Source organism: Talpa occidentalis, unplaced genomic scaffold, assembly GCF_014898055.3.
Source record: "Talpa occidentalis isolate TD23 unplaced genomic scaffold, MPIMG_talOcc4v2.1 talOcc4.18, whole genome shotgun sequence".
NCBI lineage: Eukaryota > Metazoa > Chordata > Mammalia > Eulipotyphla > Talpidae > Talpa > Talpa occidentalis.
In genome coordinates this window covers 11,957,911-11,984,689 of record NW_023601851.1, presented here as the reverse complement: position 1 = coordinate 11,984,689, position 26,779 = coordinate 11,957,911, and the positions used below count along the sequence as shown (strand labels likewise).

At 46.1% G+C, this 26,779-nt stretch overlaps 2 protein-coding genes across 2 annotated transcripts in view; both read right to left on the bottom strand.

Annotated features, from left to right (window-relative positions):
• LOC129146170 (zinc finger protein ZFP2-like) overlaps window positions 1-9,933 on the bottom strand; it is a 15,775-nt gene extending 5,842 nt beyond the window's left edge. The window contains 2 exon segments of the mRNA XM_054697684.1: window positions 5,176-5,254; window positions 9,902-9,933. Coding sequence (XP_054553659.1) covers window positions 5,176-5,232 — 57 coding nt within the window. The 5' untranslated portion in view covers window positions 5,233-5,254; window positions 9,902-9,933.
• On the bottom strand, window positions 5,443-18,306 carry LOC129146171 (zinc finger protein ZFP2-like). The gene is given in 6 exon segments (XM_054697685.1): window positions 5,443-5,910; window positions 5,912-6,807; window positions 6,810-7,832; window positions 9,902-9,994; window positions 10,238-10,400; window positions 18,262-18,306. Coding segments are annotated over 6 exon segments (2,403 nt in total). The 5' UTR covers window positions 18,277-18,306; the 3' UTR covers window positions 5,443-5,697.
• Between the last annotated feature and the right edge of the window lie 8,473 nt (window positions 18,307-26,779).

The following is a 26,779-nucleotide window of genomic DNA, read 5'->3' as shown; positions in this document are numbered from 1 at the left end:
TTTCACAGACTTCACGTGTCCTTCACACTGTTTCCTCAGCTCACCCCGAAAGGCCGCCGAGCAGGGTGCGCAGAGTCACGGCTAGACGGCACCCCGAGCAGCGTCCACGTCCTCCACCCCAGCTCTCCGCAGGAGGACGGCCCCGATCACTCTCTCCTCAGGACTGAGAGAGTCCACACTTCACCTCACCTTGGCCGACATGTCGGTCACCGCAGCCAAGCCCAGGAAAGTCTCATGACACTAGCTGGAAACAACGCGGCCTCTCCCCGCCCGAGACTGCTTGATGCTCATCCCTGCTTGTGAGGTGAGCAGCTCATCCTGGCCTGCTCTCGGGATGTATTTTCTGTCTCTCAGGATGTTCCACATATTCTTGCACACATCCAAGTTTTTACAGATTTGTTTCATGAATCTACACATACTTATTAGTAGTATTCTTCAAAATGATATCACAAGTCAGATTAATTTATAACTAAGGATTTGATAAGGTAACTCTAGCTCAATTATTTGGCTTTCCAAAATACTCGTTTAACAAATAGTTAAGATTTATTTATTTATGCACACAAGAGCTGGGGTACAGGCCGTAGATGCCGGGGTTGAGAGGATTCCCCAGAGACAGAGCAGGGAACAGAGCAGGCCAATTGACAAAATACACTGCTGAGGGGCGCAGCAGGCCAGTCAGGAGAGGTCTGAGGCACATGGCAGTCAGCTCCCTGGCTGGCTGGGGATCCAACTTGTGCACAGTGGCTGGCAGTAGTTTGAGAGCACTGTGTTTAACCCCTGGGCCACCAGGGAGGCCCCTTACCTTTAGTTTGAGATCAGAAGTGTGACTCCTTCATTTCCCCCCACTTTTAATCAGGAAAGCTTTGGTTATTTGGGGTCTTTGTGTTTCCATATGAACCTCAGTAATCTTTGTTCTATTCCTCTGAATAATGCCTTCGGGATATTTATTGGGGTTGCAGTGAATCTAGAAGGGGCTTTGGGTTGGATGGCCCTTTGGACAATGTTGATTCTTCTACCCCATGAGCTGGGTCTTTCTTTCCATTTCTCTACGCTTTCTATTATTTTTTCCACAATGTTTGATAGTTTTCCTTGTAAAAGTCTTTCACCTCCTTTGTTAAATTTATTCCCAGTTAATTTTTTTGCGTGTGCAATTGTAGGTGGGATGGCTTTGTTAATTTCCTCTTCTAGTTCATTATTTGTACTTAGGAAGGCATATGTTTTTCAGTGCAGAGTTTGGTGGCATTACATACACTCACTCTGTCGTATAACTCTTATTTCTGAATCCAGGGTGTCCCAAAGGCTTACATACATCCCAAAATAGACCTGTGTTCCTGCTGCTCATTGCTTAACCCTTTGCACTCCGCTGTCCCCTCTCAGGGGACATCGGAATTCTAGCATATCACTCGGATGTCCCCTCTCAGGGGACATTGCAATTTATTAGTGATTACAGGGAATTGAGTTATTTCAACGCAACTTTTTGAGACATGCATGTTTCCCTGAAGATTTATCTTGAAAAGGCACAAGAAATTAAATCAAAATATCGTAAAATTACTAAGATATATACAAGAAATGCCAGAGGGTTTTGTGTCGGACGAGAATGTGAGATGCGTGCTCACGACGGTCCGAGCACTTCACGACGCCACTTGAAAAGAGTATAAGGGGAGTTTGTAGAAGAAAGGTCGGTTTTCAAACATAGTGCACACTGTGTAGTGAGATATATAATTACAAATAAACAAGTCTACATCTGGAGGAAAAGATTTTCAAAGCTGAGCTCATTTTGGTTTGAAGCTTCGAGCAGTGCACATAGATCTAACGAGGAGAAAATCGGAAAGTGATTCTTTTCTTAGTGAATAAATTGTTTGGTGAAAGCTATTTTGGTAAATATCATCTTGTCAGTTAGTAATAACAATTAGAAACTTTCAACCCATGCATTTATTTATATTTTTATTAGAACAATGGCAAAGCGTCCAACCACGAATGAGTCTCATGACACAAGTAGTAGTAAAGATGAGCTCCACTAATCACCCTGCAATGCATATTGGGGAGTGTTACAAAACTTATCATACTGTACAAAATTATAAACAATAAAATATTGGTTTTTTTTTTTTGCAAATACACATTCCTCGATGTCACCCAATTCATATAAGTCCAATATCATTATAATACGTTACTTGGTTCCAAAATTATACTAAATAATACGAGGGTCTGTAAATGCACGTTTCCGCCACAAAGTAGTGTCGAGTAGCTGGTAGCCAATGTCCAGAATGGTTCAGAGTGCAAAGGGTTAAAAGTCAAACTATTCTTTGTCTTCTAGCCTGGCTACATTACCAAGACGAACATGTTCTTCCCGAGCAGTTCTGCTTCTCCAGAGAAAGAGAACCTCGCAGCCCAAGACCGGCCATCCACCTCGGTATCTTATGGGTACACTCCCTTTCATCCAGGGGATGAACTTAGGGGTGGGGGCGACCAAGGGAGATGGCACAGACCTGCAAGTAGCACACACTCTTGTCCCCATATCCAAAGGATAAGCGCCCCACACAAGAATGGACCCATAGCCTCCCTGCTCCGTAAGTCTCAGACCGTGAAGCTGTCCACAGCCACTGCAGCAAGAACTCCATCCCCAGCCAGGGAGCTGACCCACAGGGCGCAGCACCTCTCCTGTCTCCCCGCAGCTCCCCTCAGCAGTGGATTTCAATGGATCTGCCTGTTCTGCTCCCCACTCGTCTCTGGGGATTGCTCCCCTGCCCTGGTCCACAACCTGTCCCTGGAGATCAAGGCTCCTGTAGTGTCCTCACCGCTGGAGCGTGGACAGTGTCTCTGGGCTGTGCTGATGCTGCGCGTCCTGACCCCGGGATGCGGCTGAGCTGGGCAAGGTCCCCACGGAGCACGGTGGAGGCCTCTCCTGGGCCACCGCTGACAGCATCACCACCCACCTGGGCCGCCCACCCATCCACAGAGGCCTCACCTGCCACACCCCTGGATGCCCCAACACACCTGCAGGGGGACATGACACGAGTCCCCTGAACCCCTCACCTTCAGAGCAGAGAGTGACCCTTGCTGCAACAGCCCACATGGGTCACGTCACAGCAACAGACACTTCCAGGGAACGTGGCACTAGCAGAGGAGTGTTGTCTTAGCAAACCCTGCAGGCCTCTTTGGACCAGGTCTGAGGTGAAGGCTGAGGGGCCCAATGCCATCTTTAATGGGCGCTCAAGGACACCTAGGAGCCTGCAGCATCGTGGAAAGCGGCCTGCGGCCTAGGGGTGAAAACCTCAGCGACCTCCCACAGTGTGTTGAGGAATATGGCCCGTGGGCCCGAAACTCCAGGTGGAGTTTGAAGGGACCAATGTACCTCCCCCTGAATCAGGGAAGATGCTCTCAGGGGACAGACACCCCGTCAGTCACCGACCTGGAAACACAGGACGGGGCTCTGGCCGTAGAGATGTTCCTGACTGAGGAAGCTGTGTAGAGGGCACGGGCAGGGAGGAGCAGGCGCCCAAGTCCCAAATCCATGATCAGAGAAACAATCCCCGATGGACGGCCCCGAGCCCAGCCCTGCGGAGAGGACGCCGCGGAGCCCACACAGGGCACGACTGCAAATCCACAGACCGAGGCTAGGTGTGGACATGCAGGCGAGTAACGGGGGCAAACAGCGGGCCTCGGAGCCTCGGGAGAGGCCTCAGGCCAAGCCCCTCAGCAAGAGACACGCCACAGAGACCTCCACGACCAGCACCCGCTCCCTGACCGCCACAGCCGTGGGAGCCCCTGCTTCTCGGCCCCAGCGGCCACCCCTCGGGACCGTTCTGCTCAGGGAGCTTTCTTGTCCTTACTCCTGTGAGTAAATGTCTGGCTCTTCTGGAACTCTGGGCTCCACTTGGAAGTACTTTCGCACCAAAGACAAGAAATGAGGAAGAGCACACCCGAGGCCTCAGACTCCGGGCCTGCTGCACAAACTCTCCGCTCGGCATCACCATGGACCAAAGAAACACACCAGAAGGTGCCCGGGCCCCTGAGGGGGGAGTGGTAGAGAGAGTTACATCAAGGACTTCCTCAGCCACCACCTTCCACACCGACCACTCACCCCAAGCTATGAACTGACTCAGACAAAGACCACATTCAGGACACGGCCAGCAACGGCGGAAGGGATTATGTTCTGAACAAAGAGTGAAGGAAAAAGACCTGGATTACATCATCACCTCCAGGAGGAATACAGGGGAATGAAGAAAGGGTCAGGGGAAAAAGACAAAACTAGCAGGCAGATGACAGAGCTGAGACGCCAGCAGGGGATGGGGCAGAAGAGGGGCCAGGAGGGGAGGAGGAGCACCAGGGCCTGGGGTGACGGGTCACAGGGGCGGTGCGGACAGGACATTTGCAAGAATTATACAGAAGGGGAGCAATCCAATATTGCACAAAGATGAACAATAATTTAATAAAAAAATTTTAACAGGCAAGAATCCTTTCCTTTAAAAAAATTTCAGGGGCCTCAGTTGGTGCAGGGGTGAAGTCTCACCACTATGAAGCTGTTCTCAGTACTGCAGACATGAGTTCGATCCCTGGCCAGGGAGGTGACCCACGGGCACAGTAGACCTATCCTGTGTCCCTACTGCCCCCCTCAGCAGTGGATTTCAGTAGATCCGCCTGTTGTGCACCCCACTCTCTCTGTGGAGAATCCTCTCACCCCTCATACCTCCGGCTTGCACCCCAGATCTTGTATGCAGAATTAATCTTCCAACAAAATTCCCTTATTTTGTAGAACTGGGGTGTAGACCAGAGGTTCGGGGGTGTTAGGATTCACCAGACACTGAGTGTGGTGACAAACAAGCAGAACCACTGAAATACCTGGCTAACGGGAGCAGCGGGTGACACAGGAGAGGCCTGCTGCGGCCATATGTGGGGCGGCTCCCTAGCTGGGGCTGAAACCCTGGCCAGAGCAGGCAATAGCGCTGAGACTTAACCCCGAGGCCACCAGGGAGGCCCCGAAAAACCTTCATCATGAAAGGTAGGTAAAGACATCTGCAGACCTCAACCTATAGCCGATAGCACACAGTTCAACGTTTCCTTCTAGAGGAGGACATTTTGGTGGTGAGCAATTCCAGCATCGGGGGGCACCACAGAGACTTAGAGTACTGGACAGAATGTGACGACTAAGTTAGAAAACCCAGAGAGATCACTTACCCACGCAACATGCAGTGTGCCATGTAGACAGACAGCTGCTGTGGACAGGCATAGCATCGCCCAGGAACTTAAGAGGATACTAGAGGCAACGGCAACAGAACAGTGACATCATCACTGCATGAACTTGGGAGAACAGAGTGAACCAGGTAACTCCACGCAATTAGGATTGAAACTGTATGTCAGTTCCCATTGCTCTCAGCTGCATGATGTGGTTTGAGCTTCTACGTTTGAATATTTTTTAAAATATTTTTATTTATTCAAGCATACAAGAACAAGGGTACAGGCCAGATGTGTGGGAGGGTGAGAGGATGCAGCAGAAACAGAGCGGGGAACAGTACAGGCAGACTGACCAAAATACACTGCTGAAATACATGCAGTGGGCCAGAATGGAGAGGTCTGCCGCACCATGGGGCTGCTCCTGGCCGGCCAGGGAATCAAACTCCCACCACAAAGTCCAGGGGAGGCTTGCCTGCACACTCTTGACATTCACAGCATTTCCCTCCAGTGTGGAGTTTGTCATGCCTAGTGAGGGCTGACTTCCTGAAAAGTATTCCCACTCTTCACAATCAGGGATTTTGTCCAGTGACATCTCTGATGTCCAGTGAGAGCTTGCTTACTGGAAAAAGTTTTTCCACACTCTTGACACTCATAAGGCTTCTCTCCACTGTGACTTCTCTGATGTTTACTGAGGGATGATTTCTGGCGGAAAGCCTTCCCACATTCTTGACACTCACTCATAGGATTTCCCTCCACTATGAATTCTCTGATGTGTAATGAGGTTGGACTTACGGGAAAAAGCTTTCCCACACACTTCACAATCAAAGGGTTTCTCTCCAGTGTGACTTCTCTGATGTCTAATGAGGTGTGACTTACAGGAAAAAGCTTTCCCACACCCTTCACAATCATAGGGTTTCTCTCCAGTGTGAATTCTCTGATGTCTAATGAGGTGTGCCTTACGAGAAAATGCTTTCCCACACCCTTCACAATCATAGGGTTTCTCTCCAGTGTGAATTCTCTGATGTTTACTGAGGGATGATTTCCACTGGAAAGTCTTCCCACACTCTTGACATTCATAAGGCTTCTCTCCAGTGTGAATTCTCTGATGCTCACTGAGGTAACACTTACTGGAAAAAGCTTTCCCACACTCTTCACAATAATAGGCTTTCTCTCCAGTGTGACTTCTCTGATGTTGACTGAGGGATGATTTCCATCGGAAAGTCTTACTACACTCTTGACATTCATAAGGCTTCTCTCCACTGTGAATTGTCTGATGCTCACTGAGGTAACACCTACTGGAAAAAGCTTTACCACACCCTTCACATTCATAGGGTTTCTCTCCAGTGTGAATTGTCTGATGTCTAATAAGGTGTGTCTTACTAGAAAAAGCTTTCCCACACCCTTCACAATCATAGGGCTTCTCTCCAGTGTGAATTCTCTGATGTTTACTGAGGGATGATTTCCAGAGGAAAGTCTTCCTACACTCTTGACATTCGTAAGGCTTCTCTCCAGTGTGAATTCTCTGATGCTCAGTAAGGTGAGACTTCCTGGAAAAAGCTTTCCCACACCCTTCACATTCATAGCATTTCTCTCCAGTGTGAGTCCTCTCATGTAGAACAAGAACTGACTTACGGAGAACACTTTCCTGCACGCCTGACATTCATAGGATTTCTCCCTTGTATGAGTTCTCTGATGGACACTAAAAGCAGGTTTCCGCCTGAAAGTTTTCTTACACACCTGACACGGGTAGCGCTTCACTCCCGTTTGAGACTGTGGATGTAAAGTGAGGGCAGTCTTCCATGAGTAAGTTTTCACATAATCGTTAGAGCCAAACAACTTCACTGCAGTGAGATTTCTCTGGTATCCCCTCTGTAAGGAAATCTCAGCGGTGCCCCCACACTCATCAGGTTGATCGTCTGCTTGTGTTTTCTGATGTTCAGTCAGAACAGAGGTTTTAGAGGCCGCTTCACCATATCTCTTATATCCCAAATTATTCTTTCCTAACTGGGTACTCTCACGCGGATAGGTATGAAATGTGTTTCTGAGACTGGCCCCACTTTCACAACATTTCTGCTGCTCATGTTCAACATACCTAGGAGGATTCAAATGCACTGGAGTCATCTCCGCAGCTCTCCCCTTTTCATTACAACTGCAGGGAGTCTGTCCTCCTTGGGTTCTGTCTCGGACAACGAAAGGTACCTCATCACGGGTGTCCCTGCACTCATTGCATTTACGGACAATCCCTTCCAGAAGGGCTCCTCTAGGTGTAAATACTGTTTCTTCACTCACGACTTTTCCTTGTTCACGAAATTCAAAAGGCTGTTGAAAGTTCTGAATCACCTGGTGACTAAGGTGCTCAGGATACTTGATAGGTTCCCTCATTCTACTAAAGACCTCCTCGTTCTCTCCAGCATGCCCTTCATGAGGCTCACCAGGGATCATCATGGTCCTATGTATAGTAAAGTTCTCAGGCATCATTGCTGAATTGTTTTCATTTTTGATACTATGGTTCAAACAATGAATTGAGTGCAAATTGCTTTTTTCCATTAAGTCAGTTCTCTCGTTGGATGGTATTTTGCTGCTGGTGGTAAGAACTTGCCACACATGTCTGCCCTGATTTGCAGGGCTGTCCTGAGTCAGGTGATCCACAGTATGGACATCTAAAGTGAGATAAAAATGACCATGTCTCTAAAAAGTAAGCATTCTGAGTGAATACTACTAAGCGGCACGAAAGTTCCTATATTACAACATAATTTACAGGTATTGATTTTCTGATTCATGCTTTTTGCCCATAGTAAATTATGGGGAGAATAGATTTTTTGGTATTTTTTACTTTAGCATAGGAGATCTGGGGTGTAGGCCAGAGGTGCAGGAGTGGGGGTGCTGTAGGGGAGTATGGAGGGAGTGTGTTGACCAGAACAGGCGGACTGACTGAAATACACTGTTGAGGGGAGCAGCGGGTGAGACAGGAGAGATTTGCTGTGCCAAAGTCAGTGAACTCCTTCACTGTGGATCAAACTCAGGCCATAATAGTGAGAGCTAAGAGACTTAATCCCTAGGCCTCCAGGGAGGCCCCAATTAACAGATTTTCTAATGCCAAACCAGGATAACAAAGCAGTAAATCTAATTTCACAATGGTTTTATAAAATCATAAATATTTGGTAAATATAGTCTTTTAACTAGAGTTGTCGATTTCAACCAGAAGCATTTCACCCAACATAGATCCTACACACTTTCTTTCTTAGACTGACCCTGTGCAGCTCTTGAGGGTACTTTCTGAATAACCAAGCCCTGCAGAGGCCATGGCTTTCCCAGAAACCTGTGGACTGAGAGACCCAGTCATTGCCCAGGCACTTTAAGCAAGAGGCCTGCTGAGACACAAGCACTCTGCTTCTCCATTTCCTTAGTTCTTCTTTCGACCCTGGCCCGGGCCACGGTCACCTGCAGAGGTTCTCAGAGGCATGCGCTTCCCTCCACGGAAGAGACCAGTCAGTTCATATTTAAATATCATATCACATAAGGCTCAGAATCCTAATACATGCAGCAAACTCCACCTCATCATTGTGTCCCACGTTCCTGCTAAGCGATAGGAAAAAAGTTCTGCATCCATCCTGTGTTATCAGCGTTAAAGTCTTTTCTCACATCCTTCTGAGAGCAACACCCTGGTGGTCTCAACGCACTCCCTGGAACCTGTGTTTCTGCTTTGTTCATAGCAGCTCCAGTTTTTATGTCGTGTGTGACTCTCAGCTACATCACACTGTCGTCGATTCCTTTACTTTCCTCCCAATGATTCCCACGAGAAGGTGGAATTGCACAGGTCACACTGCTCCCCAAGGTATGAGCCCCAACCTGAAACTCTTGGTGCCATGGCTTTAGAAACCACCACCTCAGGTTCCCCCTCCCATGTCACAGAACATCCCTTCCAACGCTGAACAATTCTGGGTCCTCCTCAGCCTCACAATTACTATGAGGGCGGTCACAAGGCTTGCCCCTGAAACACTACTCATGTTCTAAATAACTCTCCAGTCAACGCCTCTCTATCCCTTTTGAGTTAGTCACCTGCTCAGTGACATCTCCAACAGCAATACATAGCCTCTATCCCAGACTGCAGAGGGAACTATAGATATGACATGTCAGTGCAACCCATTCACCTCACCTGAGCTCTGAAAGAAAATAATTATCTCTATAATGATGCGTATGGAACACACACAAAAACAACATCCTCCACTCATGCTGGTCAAACATCCTCTGTGGCTTTACCTCTCTATTAATGAATGTATTTATTACATATTCTTTCCTCACAGAGCATATAACTTCAGAATGTAAAGATCATTTCTGTGAGTACTGTTGCTCTCCCCTCAGAAAATTTACCACTGGCTAAACTTCCCATAAACATACGGAAAGAATAAAAAAATTCCTCAACAGGTACCTAAAGAAAACAGTCTATGAGAATACACTAAGAGAGAGAACAGAGAAATGTGATTACTGCAGAATAATCCCCACAGTATCAGGGACTGCATACTGGTTTAAGAACATAGACAACCATCATTAATGAGCAGGACAAAATTCACAAGAGATTAATATTTGGAAACTGAATAAAGAATCAGTTTGATACATGCAGACACACTCTCCAAGTTTGGACACTGGAAAAGCACCTCAGTGTGGCCAATATCACTGGCCACACTCCCAGCCTCCACTCAGCCTCCCGGCCTGGCAAGCACTGACTGACCTGAGAGGTCCTGGTTTGGGGGATCGTCCACAGTCCACGGCTGTAATCCCTGCTCCGACCTGATGCTCTCCTCAGGATCGGTAACACAGTGCCCTGTGATGAGAAACAGTGTTGGTCTTCGATAAAGTTCAACTTCAGTCTTTGAAAACTAACAAATGCAGTGTGAAGAGCTGTGCAAAAGAGGCCAATCTGAATCTTTCCAAACGAAAACCGAAACACCCACAATGTACACTGCCTGCCATGTTCAACCTCACCAACACTCAGTTTCATAAGCAAGTGCACACTTATCGGTGCAGAAGACAGCATTGCACTAGTGTTACACTGGAGCTTCCTCACCTAGGGACACCAGGTGATTGCAGGTCTCCAGCATCACATCCCGGTACAGGGTCCTCTGAGCTTCACTCAGGTACCGCCACTCCTGCCACGTGAAGTTCACAGCCACATCTTCAAATGACACCGTCTCTTCTGAGGGAACATTTCTCATCTCAGGGCCGGCAGCCTGGGTCAGATAGAGCAAGTGCAAACACATCTTATTTTGTGGGTCTTCGGTCCTGTATAGAATTCGCAGTTGAAAGAGTCTCACCTCTACATTCACCCCTTTGGTCCTACAAGTAGAACTATAGCTTACCTTATATATTTGGAAGTGTCTATGATTCTAAGAATAAAAGGATGAATAAAATTGGCTCCTTGAGGAGCTGATAGCCTGGCTGGCAGGTGTAACAGACATACACCCGGAATCATGTGCTAAAGGAGCTTCATAACAAATGAAAATTGTGTGCAACTTTGTGCCAATATTTTACTCCTGTGACCTCAAAGCCTGGTATCTCCAACTCACAGTAAACAAAAACTGAACCCGAAACCAGACTGTTCAAGCAATGAGGTGGGAAAAAGCTCAGGTAAGAGATGTTCAACTACAAGCAAGTATAAACCAGAGATGCACTATGGGGGGTGGAGGGATTAGGGTCAAAATAAGGGGGGTGGGATGTATGGGGACTATAACCAAGATGAAAATGCATAACTTGTGCAGAAATAAAAAAATGATATAAAATATATATAAAATAAAATTTTAAGAAAAGATGTTCAGCTGACAGAGTCAAAAGATGATAGAACAGGTCATCACTTCTAAAATGGAAGGACAAAGGGGAGGAGAACTTGGTAATAACTTGGTGGCTGAGGTACAAGGAATGTTTTCCTAATATGCTGTCCGCATGACAGGCTGGTAGACACTGGAATTCCACACGCAACTGGACATGTGTCTGATAGATCAGGAAGTATAAGTTGAAAACAGAAATTTGGGAATCAGGGCCTCCCTGGTGGTACAAGAGTTTAAGTCTCAGCACTATGAAGCTATCGGCAGCTGCTGCAGCACGAATTCGATCCCCAACCAGGGAGCTATCCACAAGGTGCAGCAGATATCTCCTGTCTCCCCACTGCTCCCCTCAGCAGTGTATTTCAGTCAGTCTGCCTGTTCTGTTCCCTGCTCTGTCTCTGGTGAATCCTCTCACCCCCTGCACCTGTGGCCTACACCTGAGCGTTTATATTCATACATAAAATAAATATTAAAAAAAGAAAGAATTTGGGAATCTCCAGGATATTATTGATAGTTTTCATCACCGTAGGGGAGAACACGGTGACCAGAACAAAAGGTATCGAAAGAAGAGGAAAAACAACTAGAAGAGACAAATATTTCTTTTGGAGAAAGAAAAAAATAGATCATAGCAATGAAAGAGTTTTGGAAAATAAGATACACGGTAACGGTATAAGAAAACAAACATTTTAAGAAATCCGTAAATTTATTCCATCATTTCCTTTCCTGTGTAGTAAATCCTGTGCACCTCCACATACATATAGAATAGGAACCCATTAAAATAAATTTCCATTTGTATTAGCTAAAAAATGATTCAGAGGATTTTTCCTCAACACAAAACAAGTCCTTGACACAGCCACAGGCACAATCAACATTCACAGTGAGAGGAGGACTAACAAAGATGCTCAGTGTCCCCTATTCACAATGGGTTTGGGTGACGCTATGTAACAACAACAACAAAAAGACAACCTACATAAAAACGGTCATAACTAGTTATAATTCATTCTTGGAAAACTAATGAAAGCCACAGTAAAGCGACTCTGGAAAGGAAAACCCAGTGAGCAGACTATAACACACACCCGTGTTCACACACACAGGAGCTCCTGTACGCTGCCAGTGAAATGACAAAACAGTAAGCAATGCATGTAGCGGAACCAAGGGCAGAGACTCGCTGGAATAAAGAAACCCGGAGGGTTAAACAATGAATTAAACAAATGCAAAGACACAACAGCATCCAGGACACTATGAGCCTGCTGCACTGACAGCAACTCTCGCAAGGTAACCTGGCACATCCCAGTTCTAGGACAACAAAAATGCACTTATTTACAGACTCATTGATTAAAACACTAATACGAGAAATAAAAACAACAGCAGAGAGAAGGTGGATGGCTCATTTCTGCGCACAGAAACTCACGGGACCTCCCAGCATGAGTGGGCTCAGGATGCCATAAAAGGACCATATGATGAAATGGGAAAATACAATCCCCTCACGTTTTCAACCCTGTTCAAAATGGAAATGTGCCACCATGAGTAAAGGACTGGAATACACAGTTCTGCAAATCACATACCCAAGCGGGTCCTAACACATGAACGTTCTCAATACGAGCAGGCACGAAGTAAAAATGAATGAGAACTACAAGAGATGAGATTTTATGTCCGCTGGGATCGCAATGATTTAAAAAGAAAGAAAAGAACATGTACTGGCAAAAATTGGGACCGGGCTCCCTTGCACACTGTTGGGGCAAACATAAATGATGCAGCCAGGAGGGAAGACAGGAAGGTGATTCTTGGGAAAAGGGAATTCAGAATGACAGGAGGACCCACACCCACCACGGGGTGTTCACCAATAGCAGGGACAGCAGGAACGGGCAGAGATGTTTGCTCACCTACTGTCACTGCACGACCAGTATTACAGCCTAATGCAAAATCAACCCAAGCCCCAGGTGATGGATTAATGGATAAATAAGACTGGTAAATACACATAAGAGATTATTAATGAGCCTCACAATGGAACTAAACAATGACACACACTACAATATGAATGCACTCCTGTACGATACCTATGAAATGACAAAAGAGTTAACAATGCAATAAAATAAGAGATTCACCAAGAAAACAAGTTGTAATAAGACTCCATTCATACAGGTCTGTTTGTTAAACTCTTGAAAACAGAAAGCAAATGGTGGATACAGGGGCTGAGGGACAGAGCAGTTGGGAGCGAGAGTTTAATGAGTACAGTATTTCATTACTGGGAAATGAAAAAATCTGAAAGGTGGTGATGGCTGTATAACACTGTCAGATACTAAAAGCCAAAGAACACCACATGCAATAACAGTGAAAGGAGACTTTTTATTTTACATTTAAATAAAGGGTCAGGGGCTTTCCTGGTGGCACAAAGGTAAAGACACTACCTATGGAGCTGTCCCGCAGCCACAGCAGCACGAGTTCAATCCCCAGCCAGAGAGCTACCCACATGGCGTGGCAGACCTCTCCTGATTCGCCCACTGCTCCCCTCAGCAGTGTATTTCAATAGATTTGCCTGTTCTGCTCCCCACTCTGTCTCTGGAGAATCATCCCCCCCACACCTCTGGCCCATACCCCAGTTTCTGTATGCATAAATAAGTTCATCTTTTAAATTATGAATGAATGAATGAATGAATGAATGAATGGAGGGCCACGTTTACTAGGAAAAGGAGAAAAGAAAGCAACAGTCATGCTGGGCAGAAGAACAGCCACTGCTGCTCCCCACAGTGCAAAGGTTTATAAAATGAAACACTTGCATGGTCACAGGTGACAGAAGAGCTGGAAAAATTAGGTTGCAAAATATATTCATTCTATCAATATTCTATAAACATCTATCAAAATTAAAAAAAATCTACCATTAACCATAATTTCAGCAATAATCATATGTATGACAAATGCAAACACACCTACTATACTCCAGACTCGATGACAGAAACCTGGAGCTCTTTATTAATAACTACATTGAGCATCACTGACATAAACTCCCAACAACCAAAGGTCAAATGATGAACATCTGTGCTACCTGGTTTTACTCAGTGAGTGTCTGTGTCATGACCCTTGTTCAAACGTGTCCCACTGACCCCTGAGTACTTTCTTCCCCTGAACTCTGAGGTGTCACCACACCCTGGCCAGTCGGAGGCAGAAAAGTGAGCAACCTCATCACTGAGAAAACGTACCCATCAGGTTTGGCCAAGAATGAGAACTGTAATGTGAAAGAAAGTGAACACACACAGACAAACACACACACCCACACGCACGCACGGCGGTGCTGTTGTTAGCAACCATTAAGATATCAGGTAATATTGAAGAGTAACTTGCATTGGGTGAGACTAAACTCTGGAACAGAGAAATCCCTTTCTGGTGGCGGGAGACCTGTGCCGAGAAGGATCTAATCCCACATGGGAGGGCACAACACAGGACGAGGTTTGCATGTTGCATGAGCGGCAGGTGCCATTGGGATGGCTACAGGCGCAGTCAGGTGGGAGCGGAGCCTGTGGTACTAGGCCTGGGCAGGAGGCCCACGCTCAAGTGTAACTGGCAGAAATGGCAAAACACAGCTGACTGACTCACTCAGGAGAAGTGCAGACTGAAGACGGGAGACCAGATCGGAACGCAGGGATTAGCTACATTCAGGAGCACAAGATACTCAAGCATTCAGGGACACAGAAAAGAAATCATCAGAGAGACCATGACAGAAGCAAACACAAAGAAATTTGCATCTTCCAAAACACTGAAGACGGAGGAAAACTCACCAACACATACGACGAGGTCAACATTGCCCTGATCCCCCCAAAACAAAGGCAGCATAAAAGGGAAAAATAGACCAACACCACCAAAGTACAGAGAAGCGAAAATCCTCAACAAATTCCAACCGACTTAATACAGCAACATGGAGTCTCCCTGGTGAAGCAAGGGGTTAAGGCAAAGCACTATGAAGCTATCCACAGCCCCTGCAGCATGAGTTCAATCCCCAGACAGGGAACTCACCCACACAGCACACCTGACCTCTCCTGTCTCCTTGCAGTTCCCCTTAGTAGATTTCACCAGATCTGCCTGTTTTGTTCCCCTCTCTGTCTCTGGTCAATCCTCTCACCCACCACATGTCTGGCCTGTACCCCAGCTCTTATATGGATATATAAATAAATCTATAAAATTTCAAATGGTTTAAATATTTGGTGATGTAATTGACAGAAAATATAGGGACACACTAAGGACAGTTGCCCCAAAGTGCACTAGGGAACACAACCCCAACACCCAGGGAAACAAAAGCAAAAATCAACAAGTGGGACACCATTAAACCTAAAAGCTTTCACACCTCAAAAGAAACCAGCCCAAAAACTGAAAGGCAGTCTACAGAACAGAAAAATAATCTGCATGCCACACATGTGACAAGGGGTTCATTCCAAAATTTATAACATCCCCAAACAATGCGAGAAACCAACTGATGACTCAATTAAAAATGGACAAAGGGGGGCCTCCCTGGTGACACAAGGGGTTGGGACGCAGCCTATGAAGCTCTCCACAGCCTCTGCAGCGCGAGTTCGATCCCTGGCGGCAGGGAGCAACCCGCATGGCACAGCAGACCTCTCCTGACTCCCCACTGCTCCCCTCAGCAGTGTGTTTCAGTAAGTTTGCCTGTTCTGCTCCCCACTCTGTCTCTGGCGAATCCTCTCACCCTCTGCACCTCTCGCCTGTACCCCAGTTCTTGTATGCATAAATGAATAAATCTTAATTAAAAAATGGACAAAGGAACTACATACACTCTTCTCTAGAGAGGGAATTCTGACATCCTACAGACAATAGGAATGTTCATATTAACTTATTTTAAGAGAAATGTAAATTAAAAGCACACTTAGATGTCACCTCACCTCTTGAGAAGGCCCAAATGAAAACGAATGGATGTATACAAAACGGGGGGTGAGGGGTGAGAATTTTATGGGGACTATAACAAAGATGTAAATGATTACACTGTGCAAAAATGAAAATGATGTAAAAATATGTAAAATAGTATTTAAACAAGCGGTTGAGCGCTGGGTTGCGAAGCTGTCCGCAGCCTCTGCAGCGCCAGTTCGATCCCCGGCTGCTCTCCGGCCACCGAAGGAACATGGCGCGCAGACTGCCAAGCAGCGTAGTGAAAAACCCAATATAAATAAACAAATCTTAAAAAAAAAAAAAGGTGAAACACTAAAAAAAGAATATATATATGGAATGAACAACGCTGGAGAGGGCACAGAGAAAAGGGAGCTCTCAACCACGGCTGGTGGCCATGACAGTCGGAACAGACCCTGTGGATGAGGGTGCAGAGGTTTCTTAAGGAAATAAAAACGGAAAATCCATATCATCTGCAATACTTCTACACATTATCCTCACGGGTAAACTCAAACACAAAAAGATTTATCCCATCCGTGAGCAAAGCAGCTGTGTTTCCAACTGCCCAGTCATGGCCCAATCTACATCCCTTCGGCAGAGGCAGGGCAGGAAGGGTGGAGCACACGCAGGGGAGCACTACAGGGCTGTGAGGAAGGAGCAAAGGGCAACACTGAGGATAAAATGGGTGGGCAAGGAGGTGATATTTTTTTAAAAGATTTATTTATTTATTCATACAGGTGCTGGGGTACAGGCCAGAGGTGCAGGGGAGGAAGGTGAGAGGATTCACCAGAGACAGAGCAGGGAACAGAACAGGCAGATAGACCGAAATGCACTGCCGAGGGACGCAGCAGGACAGTCAGGTCTGCTGCGCCATATGGGTAGCTCCCTGGCTGGCTAGGGGATGGAACTTGTGCTGCAGAGACTACAGACAGCCCCATCGGTTGCATCTCAACCCCTTGTGCCACCAGGGAGGCCCCGGGAGGTGCTATTCTTGAGTGAAATAAGCCAAAAAGTAAAGACACATATGAGATGGCTTCACTCATCTGTGGAAAATAAATACCCAAAAAACATTTACAGCCAAAATACTTGAATAAAACTTGAACAGGGTTATTTGAAAGTAAAGATGACCACCAGAGGGAACAGGGGAATGGGTGGAGAAGTTAGGGAGGGAGGCAGACGGGGGATGGGCCAGAGTGGTTTGGTAGAGGGGAAACAAGGGGTAGGACAAAACCCATTAGGATTGTAGGAAAAAACTGGCAACTATTTCAGCAGAAGGCTTTTAGTGCTACACATGTCAATGACAGATCGAGGAGGGAAAATAAGTAAAAGAATAAGAAAAAAGTATAAGAAGCTTTAAAACAATTAAAAAAAATGAAATTTCCCAAAGGTCACACATGGTGTTCTCAAACATGGCAGGAAAATTTGGAGAGTGTAACTGGACTGGAGAGCAACTTAGGGTGTAGTGAGTGTTACTAGAAATGCATTCAGACCACACCAAGGAGAAATGTGCAGGAGCAGTGGAAACAACGGCCAGAAAAAAGGACTCTGAAGAGTCTACTGGGCACCTTCGGTTTGCAGGCCACCTGAGAGAAAGGCAGGGGCAGGTATGTAAGGATCCCCCATTGGACTCAACGGCACACATGCCAAGACTGATGCCTGCATGAAAGTCTCCGAGAGTTGTGCAGGACACAGTATATGATTTTAGCTACTGCACAAAAACCTTAAAAATTCAGTTGGGGCCTCCTGGGGGGTGCAAGGGGTTAAGCGTTGGGTTGTGAAGCTGCCCGCAGCCTCTGCAGTGCCAGTTCGATGGCCAGCGAGGGTCCCACATGGTGCACAGACCTCTCCTGCCGCCCGCTGCTCCCCTCAGCAGTGTACTTCCGTCCTTCTGCCTGTTCTGCTCCCCGCTCTGGCTCTGGTGAATTCTCTCACCCTCCCGCGCTTCTGACTGTACCCAGTGCTTGTATAAATAAACAAATCTTGAAAAAAAATCAGTTGTCCTTTTTAAAAGACATGTGGCTCCTTCACCCCCATTCTGCACTCAGGTCCTCAGGCCCCATCCTCCCCCTCCTCCCTCACCCCGCACCGGACCAGTGCAGAGCTGGGAAGTGTTTCTGTCCAGCGGGGTGAAGAGCCACAGTCCACACCTTCAGTGTCATCAACCGCGACCCAGGTACAGACTCTGACTCTGCGCTGCGTGAGAACCAGGGCAGAGCCCCATCTTCACACATGCTGGACATGTGAAGTGCCTGGATCTACGCCACACCTTTCTCTGGTGAGGAATGTGTCCCTGGAGAAAACTATGTTTCTAATTTACGTGTCTGTTGGCGTACTCGCATAAAGTCAATGCACCCGGAGCTGAAGCAAACACAGCACTCACCAGAGATTGATCCATTGTCGCTGCTCTCACAGACGCGCCAGGGCTCCGGAGGCGGCGCTGGGAGGGGGGATGGGGTCCAGCACAGAGGACGGAGGCAGCTGCCTGGGGTCCTGGAGTCTCCTGTCCAGAGCCCGCCACACGCTGCCTGGAGACACCAGAGAGTCACCGCGGGTGACGGCCGTGTGACACTTCTAGCAGGGGCAGGAGAGGCCCCGCGAGTCCATGAGTGGCAGAACTTGGGTTTAAGGTTCACCATAACTTAGTAAAAGGTGACACTTCCCACTGACTAATCAACAGTCACGCCAAGAACAACCGTCTCAAAGCTGAGGAGTCACTTCAGAGCGTGGACACGATTTCCAACGAGACGACGCCCCGAACGCACTGTTCTGCCAGGACACCCCGGCAGTGGCTCCGCGCCGCCTCCCGCCCTCCTCTCTGTGGACACCTGGACAGTGACTTGGTCCCCCTGGGGTGCGCACTTCCAGGAAGGAGGCCTGAATGTAGCAGCCAGCAGGACGCCGCCTGGGGGCAGGAATGCAAAACGCACCCGGAAATTCAGACAACAAGCCTCTGACGCCCCAGGAACTCCCCCCAAACCCCCCCCCAAAACCCAGTTTCCCCCCAACCTCCCCGCTTCCACAGGGGCCGCCTCCGCCTGGCACCAAGCGATATCACCCGCCCACTTTGGGTCCACAAATCCCGCCCCGGGCGCAATACCCCCCCCAGAAACGCAGCCTGGCTCTCCCCTCCCTCACCGCCTGACTTTCAGGGGGCCCAGAGGAAGCAGCGCTTTTGCGCACAGGCGGACCCGCGCTTCCCCAGGCCCCCGCCTCGGGGACCCCGTTCCCAGCCGCGGGAAGACCCCGGGCAGCGTCCGGGGTCAGGGCCAGGCGGCCGCGCCGGGGACACCCCGGAAAGGCCCGGAAGTTCTCCCCAACGGCCCCGCCCCGCCCCCACGCGCGCTCCGGGGGGATTCCGCTCCAAAGCGCCCGACTCCACGCGGCCGGGGCCCCCGCTTGCCCGCGCCCCCAGCTCCCCAACCCCCCGGCGTCTCCGCTCACCCGAGCCTGATCTCCCGGGACAAAACTACGCTCACCTCGGGGCGCCCCAGCGCTCGCGGAGGCGCCAGAACGTTTGAATGGACGGGGACGGTGCTGCGCCTGCGCAGATCGCGTAAGCCGCGCCCAGAAACCTCCGCGGGAACCATAGGGTCTGGAGACTACATTTCCCACAACCCCTTGCGCAGCCCGTCCGGTCGTCGTTGGGGTGGGTTTGCGGCCTGGAAGTGGGAAGAGTGGAGGTTGAGGAGAACCGGCAGGTGGGTGAGGCCCGTGAAAACTGCAGGGCCCATAACGGGTTCAGGACTCTGAGGGAAGAGAGCTCAACAGGGCCGCCCTGGGGCTGAAGGGGTTAAGCACCGCACTGACTGACAAGCTATCTGCCCCCTCCACAGCAGGGAGCCTCCCACAGGGCATGGCAGACCTCTCCCTTCTTGCCCACTGCTCCCCTCAGTAGTGTATTTCAGTCAGTCGGCCTGTTCTATGCCCCACTCTGTCTCTGGTGAATCCTCTCTCTCTCTCTCTCTCTCTCTCTCTCTCTCTCTCTCTCACACACACACACACACACACACACACACACCCCTTTGGCCTGCACCCCAGCTCTTGTATGAATAAATTTTAATAATATACATAAGAAGTTCACATATAGTCTAAATAAGACATTCAGATACCAAGACACATTTCATCAAAATCAGCATTCAGGTATTTAAGAAGCATCTTGACCTTCTGATATCTGGATCACAGAGTCGGTGTTCATCATAAAGATGCTTTGCTTAGCTAATGTGAATTGACAAGAATTCTACGCTGTTATGAAAAGCTCACCTGCTCTTTCATCACATGCTTGTGAAGATTTCTTTTGGCAACAACGTCCAATAATATTCATGGCTCCATTACTACCATGAAGAAACATGAGGATATTAATAAACTGTTCGTGTATTCCCTGAAGGAGAAAATGATGAAATGAGTTGAACTTCAGCACGTTTCCGTGTCTAACTTTTATACCCAAAATGAAGTCCACGACTCCTCTGGGTGATTTAGAGCAATCTTTTCAGTCAGACACAAACAGCATATCCATTTAGATTTTCTTCATCCATGATACATGACACCATCATAAATGTACCCAAGCAATTAAGATGTAAAGAAACTCATCAACTGGAGAGTGTCCCTTAGATGTTTGACACACGAAAGTCAAATACTTGACTCCACCTACATACCAGGAGAAAGCCATAGAGTGAAGTGATTTAGGGCTGAATTATATTCATCAGGTCTCTTCACAATATCTCAAGTATGGTTGATTAAAAAAAGGACAAAGAAAATAACTATACAGGGCCCAAAACCATCGTCTTGAATTCTTATTTATTTTTTTAAAGATTGATTTTATTTATTTATGCATACAAGAACAGAGGGGTAGGCCAGAATTGTACGGGGTGAGAGGATTGCCCAAAGACAGAGTGCAGAGCAGAACAAGCAGATTGACTGAAACACACTGCTGAGGGGAGCAGCAGATAAGTCAGGAGAGGTCTGCTGTTTTATGTGGTCAGCTCCCTGGCCAGGGACCAAACAGTAGCTTCATAGTGCTGTGACATAACCCTCTGCACCACCAGGAAGGCCCTCAGACTTTTCAGTTATTCTAATATTTAGTGTTTTAATGTTGGCTTATGCTCCATAACAATTTTCTGACTTAAGGAATGTAAAGTGTTTCTCACTTCCTACTGTATTGCAATATCTTAATATGAATCTAAATTGCATTATTAATTAATCATATTTTCACTTCTTTCAAGTTTCCAGTATGAAAACCTGGTGGCTTCAAAATTCATATTTGGACAAACCACTCATCACTTTCCATTTACAGTTTCTCTTGATTTGCACTCTCTGATGTTTAGGATGATCTGACTTCTGGTTAATCACTTTGACACTTCTGGTTAAACTTCTGGACTTCTGATTAAAGACACCAAAGTTGGGACCTCACTGGTGGCACAAGGGGTTAAGACACAACCTATGTAGCTATACACAGCCACTGCAGTATGAGTTGGATTCCAGGTCAGGGAGCTACCCACATGGTGCAGCAGACCTTTCCTGTCTCGCCTGCTGCTCCCCTCAGCAGTGTATTTCAGTCAATCCGCCTGTTCTGTTCCCCACTCTGCCTCTGATGAATCCTCTCACACACCCCCACCTCTGGCAGATACCCCAGTTCTTGTATGCATAATAAAATAAATCTTGAAAAAAAGAGACTAAAGTAAAAAAAAATGACTTCACAATTTTAACATTTCTCTCTGATGTGAATTCTCTAATGTAGAGTACACTTGACTTGCGGTGAAAGGCTTTGCCACATTCTTCACATTTGTAAAGTTTCTCCCCAGTATGAATTCTGTGATGTTGACTTAAATGTGATGGATGCTAGAAGGCTTGGCCTACATTCTTCACATCTGGAAGGTTTCTCCCCTGTATGAATTCTATGTTGTTGAGTAAGACATGACTTATTGTTAAAGGCTTTGTCACATCCTTCACAATTGTAAGATTTCCCCTCAGTATGAATTCTGTGATGCTAAGATAGTTAAAGGCTGACAGTTGGTTAAAGGCTTTCCCACATTCCTGACATCTGTAAGGTTTCTCCCCAGTATGAACTCTCTGATATCGGGAAAGGTGACACAGCACAGGAAGGTGTTACCACAATCAGGAAGCGTGTAGGCTTTTCTCCAGCATGAATCCTTAGATGGTAAGTCAGCTATGGATGCCAATACAAGGCTTTACCATGCTCTTCACACTTGTGAGGTTTCTCTCTGTGATGTTCAGTAAGTCTTGGGCACCATTTGGTAGCTTTGCCATATCCTTTACAATTGTAGAGTTTCTCATGAAGTACATGATGCTGGAAAAGTATTGAGGACTCCTCAATAGGATCCTGTGTAGATTTTTCATCTTCCTTTATAATTCTCTGATGTTGAGAATGACATGACTGAAAGTTTATGACAGTATTTTGAATAATCATTTGCATTATGGATTAGGGGACTTTCCATATGTTCCAACATTCTTCTCAGAGATTGTGTCTTGTTAAAAATGTCACATGGATCTTTGCTAAAAGAAACATATTTATCTCTACGTGCAACAGACGTAAAATGGAGTTTTACCCAGCATGGTTTACACGCAGGATCACTTTGTACAGGAGGAATTGTGCTATGGATAATTGTCCCATATTGTGAATCTTCATTGCAACAACTGTTGTGCCCTTCACGTGTCTCTTGACATGTCTGGTCTATCAATAATTGTAAATTCTCAAAGGTGCCAATTCCATCTCCTCCCGGTCCCACATTTAGCAACAAATCTTCTGTGCCTGACTGTGGCATGGAGACATGGTTGTCTTGAGAAGACAGTCAGGAAGATAACGAGGAATAACTACCCCACGCACAGCACTCATGACAAAATACTTTAAATATTTAAGACATAAAATTAATACCATATAAAGACCCCCGACATGATGTTTGGATAGGTAACATCAGCACTAGACAACAACACACATGCTTAAGAATAAGTAATGTCCTTAGGGAAAGTTAAATACATAGCAAATACTGATATAACCCTATAGTAAAAATATTGTTTCTGCTTCAGAATTTGGAAATATGGAACAAAAAAAATCATATATTCATGTTATAGAATACAAATATCATGAGATATAATTTGTGATGTCAGTAGGGGTAGAAATGTTAGAGTGGAGTTTTGGTATGCAGCTGAATTTACATGGTTTTCACTTTAGAAAAGACTGTCATAACTATTCAACATGCTATGGAATGCCCATGAGAAAAAAGATACCATAAAATGCATGGAAAATAAATGAAAACAGAGACTGATGTTATGTGTGCATAGGTTGGATGACAATGATTTACAATGTTTGTAAATAATATTACAAACCAATATACCTCCATTAACATCAAAATGTGTGAAAGTGGAGGGAAATCACCAACAAGAAAGGAGAGAGGAATTAAAGCATATTAAAAAAAGGTCAAAAAATATACAGCGATGTAGTGGGTTGGAAATGGGGTATAAAATGGCTGAGAATACTGCATCCGCAGTGGCACAGCGGTTGAGCGCTGGGTCGTGAAGCTGCCCACAGCCTCTGCAGTGCTGGTTAGAATTCCGGCCGCCAGCGAGGGTCCCACATGTTGCGCAGACCTCTCATGCCGCCCACTGTTCCCCTCAGCAGTGTACTTTGTCAGTCTGCTTGTTCTGTTCTCCGCTCTGGTTCTGGTGAATTCTCTCACCCTTCAGTGCTTCTGACTGCACCCCGTGCTTGAATAAATAATAAATAAATCTTAAAAAAATTGAAAAAAATAAAATGACTGAGAATAGAGGAACCATTCTTTAATAAAGTTAACCCCTCCCTTTAAGTAACACTTTGGTGTAAATAAAAGTCCACAGTACAATGACAAATGTGTCTGAATCAATTAAAAATAACACCAATTCAATGTTACCTATATGACACTCAATATAGCCTTTAGCGCACTATGTGGAATGTAAGGATGGAACTAGATTCTATGAAGACTAATCATGAAAATGGAGCCGTGTGGATCATTCTAATGATATTATCTGAGTCTAAAGCATCACAGAATGAAAAGAATGACCCCAGAAAATAACAGAAAACTACCTGTATTGAGAAGTCATTGTTATATTACCTATACACTAAGATGAGGTCCTGAATGTGTGCCACAAACAAAGACAGAACTCAATGCAGAAGATGAAAACGATAAAAGCAAGGAGAGGTTCAAGGCCCAATTGCAATTGGAAGGAAAATAATGTTATAAATTCAGGAATCAGAGTTGACAAACAGGTGAAAAATAATTTGAAAAGAAAGATGTGGTATATAGACAAGATGAAATACTCCTGAGCTATGAAAAAGGATACATCTGGCCATGTGCAACAACAACAATGGAATGCTGGGGGAGGATTATGCTCAGTGAACAGAATCAGAAGGAGAAAGACTTACTGGATGAATTCACTCCTATTTGGACTTTGGTAAAACAAGGCAAAGAAACTGACATTACAAACCAAAATAAACTCTAGAAATAGGACCGCAGAATGAGGGTACAAAGAGGGAAGGACAGTGGGTGTGGGTACAAAAGTGGCAGGGGATTAAAAGATTTATGGAGAAGCCCACAATGCACTGGTGGTGGGTATGGTGGTGACAGACATCTGAGGATATGAGAATCTATTCCCTGAATCACGAAGAGTGAGGTAAACCCATGGTTCCTTGATTCCAAAAAAAACTAAGCAATACTGAGAAAACATTGCAACAAAGCAAACTCCCCAAAACTTGTGATTCAGAAAACAATACTAAGAGGTAAATTTAAAGCATTAAACAATAACACTAGCAATAAGAGAGATCTCAGTTGAGCAATGTAACTTCACACCTTCAGGAATTAGAAAAAGAACAATTTTAGCTCCACATTGGCAGAAAGGAGGACATTGAAAAAAAATAAGAAATACATAAATAGAACATTATGACCAAGAATCAGGTGCTTCTCTATGAAAGGAAGTCTGGATTTTGAAAGATCAACAAAATGGACAAAACCTAAGTTCAATTCAGTAAGAAGGAAAGACAGAGGACTCAAGTGTCAGAGAGGAGACACCCCCAGGGAGAGCAAGACTAAGACTTCTCTTCACATCCCAGGGCTCCATTTTTTTGCTCTAACATGATGACCAGCTCGGGCATAGACACAGCAAGACCTGCTTATTAGGACAGGTGATATGAGATGGCCTGAAGATTCTCAAATTCCCAATACAGTATTGTTTTCAGTAGAGGGGACAGAATAGAAGGTTCTGGAAAAGGATCACTGCAAATACTTTTTCTGACAGCACCTTTACCAGAAATCATTGAAATTTTCATATCCTAAGAACCATTTCTACAACTCTGAGTCGTAGCATTGTGATAGAGAAGCTGGGATTTTGCTTGTAGCAATAACACTTAAGTCACATATTTTCTTGAATGAGCACTCATACAGAGAGCAGGTTGCAGATCACCCTAAGACAGGAGAAATTTAAGCCATGATGAAACATCATGAGATTTTCCAACAAACCCACACTGTTTTTCTTTAAAATAGGGACCTAAAAGTATCCGACTATCCTGGGCATCCCTGGAGCACATCCACACGTGGTACAGGAAACACTGAGGGCAGATGAGGAAATCTAGAGGGATATTCTCCTCACCCAAAGACACCACATTTCTGTATGTCTCTAGCACCACGTCCCTGTACAATTTTCACTCTAGCTGGTCCAGGCCCTCCTTCTCCTTGTGTGAGAATTTGATGGCCACATCTCTGAAGGTCAAGGGTTCCTGAAATCAAATTACTCAGTTACTACATGGCCACCAGCAAAACTCTAAATAGGACACAAAGTGAAAACAGAGTTGTGAGGGGCCCCATGGTGGCACAAGGGGTTCAGTCTCAGCACTATGAAGCTATGACAACCACTTAAGGACAAGTTTGATCCCTGGCCAGGGAACTGAGTCACATGGCAGCAGACCTCTCCTGTCTCGTCCGCTGCTCCCCTCAGCAGTTTATTTCAGTAGATCTGCCTGTTCTGCTCCCCACTCTGTCTCTGGTGAATCCTCTCACCCCCCCAAACCCTCACCTTTGGCCCATACCTCACCAATTTATGTATAAGTAAATGAAATAAATCTTTAAAAAAAAAGGGGGAGACCTGGTTCTGAGAAAGAAGAATGCCCTTACACAGTGACATCCATGTTTACACAGCAACAGTCTAATGCACCCACTGGGCCCAGAGGATAACATATGCCCACAAAACCACTGTGGACGCTATAATTTCAGTGATGTCAAATCTGACCCAGGGCACATATCTGTACAACAAAGAGGCAGGATGATTGGAAAATTCATAGTAGAAATGGAGATGAAAGACTGAAAGGAAATTGTAGGTAATGATCAAATACTAAGCAAAGCGACAACAACAAAAATGATCATTTTTAAAGATTTTTTTTATTTATGCATACAACAACTGGGGTACATGTCAGAGGTGCGGGAGGTGAGAGGAGTCACCAGAGAGACAAAGTGGGGTACAGAACAGGCAGACTGACCAAAGTACACAGCTGAGGGGAGTAGCGGATGAGACAGGAGTGGTCTGCTGCGCAATGTGGGCAGCCTCCTGGCCTGCCAGGGATCAAACACGTGCTGCAGAGGCTGCGGACAGCTTCACAGTGCTGTGCTTAGCCTTTGCCCCACCAGGGAGACCCCGTTCCCACAGCTTTCATTAGACTCATGTATGAACCAGATATAATTCACTGTGCTTTTAATATACTTTATATTTTATGTGACCATTTCCTCAAACACCCACGATATTACAGACCAGGGTTTTCCCTAGAGATCTGAGCTAAAATGAATCAAACAGGACCCTAAACCCCACCCCAGGTCAAAGCAAACGACACTGGGAACTCCAAATCCCTTCACCACCAAAGGGAA